General features: G+C 28.1%; 1 protein-coding gene across 2 annotated transcripts in view; it reads right to left on the reverse strand.

Moving 5' to 3' along the window:
- The window catches only part of LOC107443169 (uncharacterized), a 295578-nt gene that overhangs the window by 169793 nt on the left and 116563 nt on the right, over nucleotides 1-9222 (reverse strand). For both annotated transcript variants that reach the window (XM_071187585.1, XM_071187586.1), the window contains exon 2: nucleotides 6584-6907. In XM_071187585.1, the coding sequence (XP_071043686.1) occupies nucleotides 6584-6774 (191 nt within the window). In that variant the 5' untranslated portion in view covers nucleotides 6775-6907. The remainder of the gene's footprint in view (nucleotides 1-6583; nucleotides 6908-9222) is intronic.

Below are 9222 nucleotides of genomic sequence, written 5' to 3' on the forward strand. Positions count from 1 at the left end.
AATAAAACGCACATATCACTATCCGTCAAATTGACAACACTGCCAACCTACAGAAAGAATTTAGGGGAATTCCCTAGGCATAACTTTTGAATTTCTCTCAACTGAGTTGTCATGATTAAAGTGGGGTTGCAACCTGTCATATTTATTTTGAAAATGGGAGAAATTTCCAAAAGTTCAGTTTGATCGAGATTTCCGGTAAGGATTCGAGGGCCCCCTGAGCTTGAGGGCCCCGGGGCACTGCCCCGCCTAGCCCCTAGGTAGCTACGCCACTGCCTGTCACATAGGAATTTAACATCATTGAAGATTAATATCCTAGTAAAGAAAACTGCATTTTAAAACCGAGTTAATCTTTTAAAAAAAAATTAATAAATAAAGTTTTTAAAGGTAGTTTTTACCTGAAAAACAAAAACAAAAAATAATTAATTTGTTTACAATTCAACAAAAAACTTATTTGGAGACATTTTATTACATTTCCAGCATAAGTTAATTAAATTTGATACTGAAAAGTAGCTAGAATTAATAAAATTGGTTAAATGCTACATTTTTACTAGAAAGCCCGTTTTTTACTCGTTAGCTCAATAAATTCCTTTTTCAACCAGTCTGGTTAAAGTTCTCTAACTGACAGCCATCTATAAATTTCCTCAGAACATTGCATTAAGCATATTCTGTATTAACTGCTATATATAATTTTGGCGATTTCTTTGAGACATAAAATGATTTACAATATATAGAATATATGATACAGAATGAAAATCCGACAAACCGTTCAAAGTTCTAAGGGTGATTGTACAACATATTGAATATATAATACAGAATGAATATCCGGCAAACCATTTAAAATTTATAAGGGTTAGTGTGCGATTTCTTGGAACTTAAAAAAGGAAATAAGCCAACTTATTATTCATTATGTGAAAAGTATCAATGTATTTGATCAATCAATAAAGAAACATGATATTTAGCTTGTTACATCCAAAAGAAATTACAAAATGTCCTTTAACGACTACTACTAATGATTAATATGAACGAAAAAATTGACTTCATCAACAGAAATTATGCGGATTATGTTTTCGAAGGACAGAATTGCTTATTATCATAAAAGGAAGTCTCACTTTCAGTTAATATGGAAGGGAAATAGATAATTGTTGAGCAATTGTGAACATTAAAGTACTAGAAGATCTGAAAACATGAGGAAAATAATTCAGTTTTATATAAATAGATTATATAAAAATATAACATAAATAGAAATTCGATTTTTTTTTCTTCACATATATTTTAAAAAAAGTGTTTAAAATAATTGTTTATTTAATGATTTTACAATGTGTTTAAGAGCGAAGGATAAACAATATTACTCCCCAAGTAATAAAAAAACATGCTGATACAAGCCCATTTTGTAATTTTTTCGGTTTTATGTTGAGTCACAGTTAAGTGCAGTGTTACAAAATCGAATTGTAGGATACTAAAGAAAATATTTGATTTGTTTAATAAAATTGATGTTATTTATGGTTTAAGAACCAGAAAATCAATCTCCCTAAAGCTAAAGAATTAAATTTTAACTGGTACCGTCCGATTCGTGTGAAAATATCTCTAAAATACTTTTGAGACTATAGTTTGTGCATATACTATCTATACATTAATTTTTTATTACTATTTTCCTAGCGATATAAACTAAAGACAATTATTGTAAACCTAAAACATTTCCTATTAAGGTTCTCAGACATCCAAATTTTCATTATATTGGGAATTTACTTTATTCTTTCGATATCTAAATATAAACTCTTGTTTTCTTACTCATTCGTTATAATGAGAGTTTTTCACTATTTGTTCTAGAGATATAAACCAAAGAAAATTACTTGGGAGTCAATAAAAAATATCACAAATATTATTTATTTTAAATTGAAAACATCTTATAATAATGTTCTCAAATATCCAAATTTCCATAAATATTGGAGAAATGTTTACTTTATTCTTATGTTTGATGAAAAAAAGACATGTTTTCTTATTCATTCGTCATATTGAGTATGACATGAGTATATAGAAGATGGGTCAATTTACAAAATCCATAAAACATTCTAAAGAAACATCTAAACAAGCGAGAGGGAAAAAAACAGGTGGAAAACTGAAGGAAAAAAAACAACCCATAATGATTGTCTCGTTGCTTTCTTTGTAAAACTTCAAGAGAAAGATCGTACAGTATAAATCTACAAGAATATATCATTATAAAATATATTTTGAAACACATTTTTTTGAAGTATTCTTTATTTTTCAGGATAAGAGAAGAAAGAGCGAGTTTACAACTTATTCAAGAATTTAAAATATTTTTCGAAGTGGAAAAGTGGGTTTGAAATATAAATGTACAATAAATCGTGGTTATGGTTAGGGCTGAATCTAAGTTTGATATTTGATAATAAAATTAGGGTTAAAACAATAATTTAATCATAAAAATGATTAACTTAGACAAAAATCTAACTTTTTGTGCTTATTTCTTTAATAATTAAGGTTTAGTTAATGTACAAAATTAATTTTGCTGATGCAAAGTGTTGATATGTAATATTTATATCTAAATTATTTCATCCAAGTTTCTTAAAATTATTTATTACCCCTTAAAAAGTGAAACTGCGACTCGAAAAAAGCAACATGGTTTTAAAAAGTACCATACTTTTTCAATTTATAAAATGCAATTTTTTCAGAACTAACAAGGTCGTGACACACTTTTAAAAGAGATAAAATAAAAGGGGGAAAATAATATCCTGCAAATACGGAACATAGAGCCCATAAAATGATCTTCCAATTCATTATAAAATTAAATATTCCAGAATGGAATCAAATATTTCTCATGTTAAATAGAATCAGGAATATTCTTTAATAATGCCATTTGCAATCACAAGTTTGAAAATGGTTTGGCTAATTGTTATGATAACTCATAGAAATTTGATTTTAAGTCAGAAACCGATGGAATGTATTTTTACCAAATCTCAAATTTTTCAAAATGAGGACTTTAGTTTCAAAACTGGTTTGATTATTTTTTCTTTAATAATTTATTCGTTACACTTTCTTGTAAAACTTGTGCTTATTCTCTTATCTTTTTCATCTATTTCAATCACATCTAACCCCTCCTATTTTTCACATTTTTTTTAATGTTCTTCCAAAATGATTTAAAAAAATTCTTTGAAGGCAAAATAAATAAAAATATCTAAGAAGGAAATAAAGAAGTTATGCCATGTCACCACTTTTAGAATTTTTTGCTCCTCTTTCCATTTCAAATGATTGATACGCAGTTAAAATGTGTCTTTAGGGTCATTATTTTGTATGAAAATTAATCTCCTTGAAATTTCTTTTGTTTTAGATGTTTCTACATGGTGAACTAAAATATTATGGTACATCTTTTTGTTCATAGTTATTTCCGAACCTACTTTTTGATCACTGCTCAGTTTGTGTCACAAAACAACTCCGCCGAGAAAAGAAATTTTTTTTATTCATACTTGTTTCGCATTTTCGGTTAGATGCTTTGTTAAATAATACCCTTAATTTATTAATTAAAAAGTCTCTTCTTTGTCAGCGCAACAGCCTCTTGCAGACCTTGGCTGCCTCAACAGTTGACAAACCTTCCAATTTCTTATCATGAGGGTTTTCAATAATTAAATAGTAAACTTACTAGTATTAACCCATATCAGAAATACTTTTATGAAGTTTTATGAAAGTAGCCCACAATTAAAAGTGCTTTCACGAAAATAAATTTAATACTTTGCGTTGCAATATTATTTTAATCAATAAAATATTACTATTCAAATATAAAATTAATATTTTATCCAAACATGAAAAGACATAGGTGTGATTCAGGAAGGAAATCTGATCAACTAACAGTCTGTCCATAGTTCTCTGCAGTACAACTAGTACTGTGACAAATATATTTAAAAATCAATTAAAACATTCAATATGAAGAAAGGGTAGACTAAGCAAAAATCGAAGCGAATAAAGCACAAATAGGGTACAGAATTGGGTATACTATAGTTTCGGTTCCATAAACAAGAACATTCCTCATTATTTAAACACCAAATGAGAGTTGAAAAGTAAAGAGTTGAGCAGGTGCAAGAACCAGCCTGCACAAAGGAACAAACTTTAACAAGATAATGAAATAAAAGAAATGCAAAACAGGCGTAAGGCAGGAACCCGAGAGTGCAAAAAATTAAATTAGAATAGATTTCCAAGCATTGAGAAAGAATAAGGATACTACTAAAATCCTTAACTAAATAATATGAATTTTTGAAATATTGGAATGATTTCCAGAAATCAAGCTCGGTAAATTCAGAACAATGTTGAATGGTTCTAACAGAAGAAAACTATGAAACTAAAAAAACTATGTCTATGAATATAATTCTAACTATATAAGGAGATGGAAGACCGATTACTATTCTGATTTTGGAGACACCTTTCACGTTTTTTACCCTTACCCTTAAATAAAAACTTATCCTTAAATTTTGACCTAAGGAACATGAAAAATATGAAAGTTACATTAATAATAAATAAAAAGGGAAACATTTCAAATGAACATGTTTTAATTATAATTATTTTTATTGTTTTTATTTTAACTTATAGTGCACATGTAAAAAACAGTTTTTTAAATCCTGTATTCATTCCCTTTGGGAACCATACATTTCATTAAAACCAATAAGTTTTAATTTTTATTAATAAATTAAATTTATGAAAACTGCGGAAAATTTTAAATCCTTCTATTAAATAATCATTGTTTAGACCTTAGGTAAATACTTTAATAGGATATAAATTGTTTTCAAGTTTGTAATATTAAAACTAAGTTACCAAAAATAACAAAGTAGCACAAGTGTTAATAATACAATGCTGTAACATTTTATGGCTAATAATTATTTGGGTGATGTTGATATTATCTTTCTCTGTAACTTCTGAAACTCCTAACTTACCTTTTATAAAATCTCAACTCCCCTAGAAATTTTCGGAGCTCACGTTTGGAACCTATAAATTAAATGATGCTCAAAATTGGTAATAAATACGCACCGTATTATCTTATTGCAAATACTTATTTAAGTTTATATGCTTTGAAGACATATTAAATTCAAAATAATATTTCAAAAATTGTGTTTAAGTGTAAAAGTATGTCTGTTTTTTAAATATTCATTACTTTTCTTCATATATTTGCTCAATAGAATTTTTTTCGACTAGTATGACAACTACGAATAAAATTAATATGATCGCAATAAGACATAGTTTATTTTAATTATAATTTACTAATACTGAAAGACTTGACGTACTTCAAAATAAATTTGCGAACATTTCTATAAGTATAAATCGTTTCAAATCTTTAAACAATCATCCGATTCGTCATCTTTTTTTCCATAAAATCTGAATATGTTTTTACATGAATCCCAATGAGTGTGGAAAACGCGAAAATATTAACCCATGCAATATACGAAATACACCCAATATCGATACATCAGAAAAATATATGCAAGAACTTCAGTTAATCTCCCAAATTCTTCAATAATATTTCCATCGAATTGTAAAACATTCCTAACAAAAGCTTATTTAAACTGAAATTTTATTTACTATTACCGATACATTTTATTTTTCTTCCGGTATGTCTTACAAATCTAAAGTGACTATAAATTTTTAGTTATAATTAACGACTCCCTTTTTTTTCATTATAGTATGTTATATGCATTGTACTTTGTATATTCAGTTTTATGTGTTGTCGTTTCATTTTTTTGTGTAAAATTAACTATTAATACATTTCATGGTCACCATTATGAATCATTTCATCCCACGTAACTGAAATATTTCTTGTTTGTTAGCTCGATTGTTGTAAATAATAATATAAAAATAATAATAAGCATATTTCTTACTAATCTCCACCTACTGTTATGTACTTCTATACTTGAATATAAAAATTCCCCTCCCATTAAAAAGAGGTTTTAAAAACCTCTTATTGTGAAGATAATTGTGATGTTGGTTTTTTAAAAAGACATCACTTCTGTAAACCTTGTTCTTTTAGCATTTTTTTGTTTTGTTTCGAAGGTTGTAGAAATGAATCATTTACCATTCTCTTAAGACAAATCTCTTGCGGAATTTCCGAGACTGAAAAATTTGCTAAAAGGACAAAGTTCAAGCACAATGTAAAAAATTCCGGATCAAAATATGGTAAGAGGAACTCGATCCCAGGATTTCACGGTGAATCATTCGTAAAATTCATTTGACTGCGAAGCACATTTTAACTGTAAGGCTTTGTACCCTAATTTTTACAGTAATATAACAGTGATTCCGTAAATTTAGAGTAAATATTACTTTAAGAGCTACAGTATATAAATTTTTTGTTGCATGCAATTTTTCAGCAAAAAATGGATTTTACGGTGAAATGTGACAGCATCCTGTGTGCTGATACTTTTTACCATAATTTTATCCGAAATTTTTGTCATTTACATCAGATGAAGGTTACTTCAAATCATATTGAGTAGGTATGTTTCAAGAGTTAATCAATCAATAAAAATAACAGCCATACCTTGTAAAATAACGAATGATAAATTTCGAAAAGAACTAATAAATAATACCTTCTTACCTTCTAAGCTGTTTCTTTATCAAAATTAGCAACATCAAAAATAAATTAGCTCCCATTCCTAAAAATGCAAGAGAGAATAAAACTACAGCTTCAGTAAATTGAGCAGGATGGCAAGTTGGTGCGGAACTGTTTCCTACATGACTAGCATTGGATACTCCTCCAAAACGTACAACATTTAAAGTGCCAGCCATTCAGTTGGAGAACACTTGCACAATGTTTCTAATCTTTGAGGAGATGCAAGCACTTTTCTTTAAACAATATTATTTTTAAGCTGGCATGAATAGATAAAATAACTTTTTGGTAACAAAAAACATCAAAATTTGCCTGTAAAGAAAAATTAAGTATATTAGTCTATTATTTTTAAACATATGTTTAAAAAGTTATTGTCACGTTGAAATATGCATAACATATTTTATAACATTTAAAATCCAAATTATTATCGTATTTAATCCTTTTTCAATAAATAAAAATCATTAGTATAAACTGCAATGTTTTTATACCACAACCTTGAATTGAATGCAGAATAAAATCTATTTTTTGAGATCCCCTCTACGTCTGCCTAACACATTAGCATAGAATTCAAAAGCCGTTATGTGGTTGCTGATGTTTTGATTTCTCTATTATTTCTCACACTTTCTTTTCCACTAACAATTTTCGATGCACAAGACTAAGAAAAAGAGTCGTGGCGTTATATTTAATCAATTAGCAGCCAATATATGGATTCCTTAACTTTCCTTGGCGAAAACTATGCTAACGTACACAGGAGACTCGCATTTTTGATTTCTAGGTGGACGGAGGTGTTCTGTTGGGCATAGCCCTGCAGCCACACTTTTCGGGCAAATTTTCTAAATTTATTAATTTACATGTACACAAAGATGAATCAATGTCTTATTTTGGAGATCCATATGATTTCACATATTTCTGAAATGAAATATTTTTATTATTCATCGAACTTAATTCTTCATTAACGTAGTTCCTTCTGTTTAAAAATCTGCATCATTCTTGCCTACATCACACTGGAATAATATATGAATGATTGCAACTGCATTTAATCAAATCTCTTCAACTTATGGTAAGTATAGTTCGTTCACCAGGAGTTGAGACTTGGCTCCACCTCCTCGGACGCAGAGTTCATTTCAGCGCGGAAGTTAGAAGAGAAACATCTCCGTTGTTGAAATTGAGACAACCCTTAATTTGCGCCATACACAAAAATTGAATTCTTTTTCAGTCACTTACTTTGCTTTATCATCTGCTATTATACATTTTGTTACACTAACTAATTAAATATAGTTTAAATTTAAAAACTGCTGTTCTCCCAGCGAAATGGCTCATAAAGGACAAACTATTCACTCAAAAGAAAGAAATATCATAAAAAATAGTGTAAAATATCATCAAATTTATGAAATATTCATTGTTAAAAAAATGCACATAAAGTTTGCGAAATAAATATTTTTGCCAAACGATCGCCAAATAGCAACATTGTTCAGGATTGCTCACAACCTTCTCCCAAAAATAGCGAAATAGTATCGTCGCATACCACGTGATGAAGTCGGAGCCAAGTGCCAACTCCTGGTGAACGAGCTATACATCAACTACATCAATCAACATCCTCTTTAACTTATGGTTATGCAACTTTATTCAACAAATAATATTTCTTGATAGTTATATTGCACATCCATTAAAAATTAAGCATAAAAACTTCAATACCTGCTACCTTAAATATTTACTTTTGTTGCTTGCATATTATATATTGGTTATAAAATGTTTGAAAATATAATCTAGTATCTATAAAAAATATATATTTATATCACCGCTTCAATAAACTTAAGCTTGTAATCTTTATCATTTAAATCAAAAGAATATATTTTCTACATACAATAATATAATAAATAAGTTTTTGAAGTAGATTATTAAAATTGAAATCAATCGATGATAACAATTTCAATTTAGCTCACGAGAAAATTAAATTTTATAAAATAGTTAGCAATTTCAAACACATGAAATAATTGTCTTTTGAAGTAAATTGTTGTCAGGGTAGAAAAATTATGTCAAATAAAGTTAAGTCTCTGTTGGTTTAACTAAATAATTTTAATTTTAACAATTTAAACTTTCACACATACAAAAGGTAGCGTTAGGTAAAGAAAACTACAACACTGGAGATGCAATTCAAAAACCTTTTTAACAACATTTTCCAGATAACAAGTATGCAATTCAAACTAAAGGATATTAGTTATTTAAAAATAATAGCTTTTAGAGGAAGCATCGTTGTCTGTTAGTAAAAGCATGTTTTGTTTTAAAAATACTTTTTTAAAATAAATTTACATAGTATTAAATCATTTTTATTATATCTATATTTCTCAAGGATAAATTTGAAAAGGGGCTTTCTTTTGAAAATTAACTGTTCACTACATTGATGCGATAATAATTTTAAAGAAAGACATTCTTCTTGTAAAAATTAAATTGATAAACAATTTACTGGTAGAAATTGGGAATAATAAATTATTCTTATGTACAACGGTGCTCTTAGTGACTTCGTCAGAAGCTGGTTTCCTTAAAATCATGAAAAAAAAATTCTTCATAAATCTTGTTAAAAATAGCTATAGAATGGTATACTGTAAAAATTTCGGATCAAATTACGG

This window comes from Parasteatoda tepidariorum, chromosome X1, assembly GCF_043381705.1.
Source record: "Parasteatoda tepidariorum isolate YZ-2023 chromosome X1, CAS_Ptep_4.0, whole genome shotgun sequence".
In the NCBI taxonomy this organism is placed as follows: domain Eukaryota; kingdom Metazoa; phylum Arthropoda; class Arachnida; order Araneae; family Theridiidae; genus Parasteatoda; species Parasteatoda tepidariorum.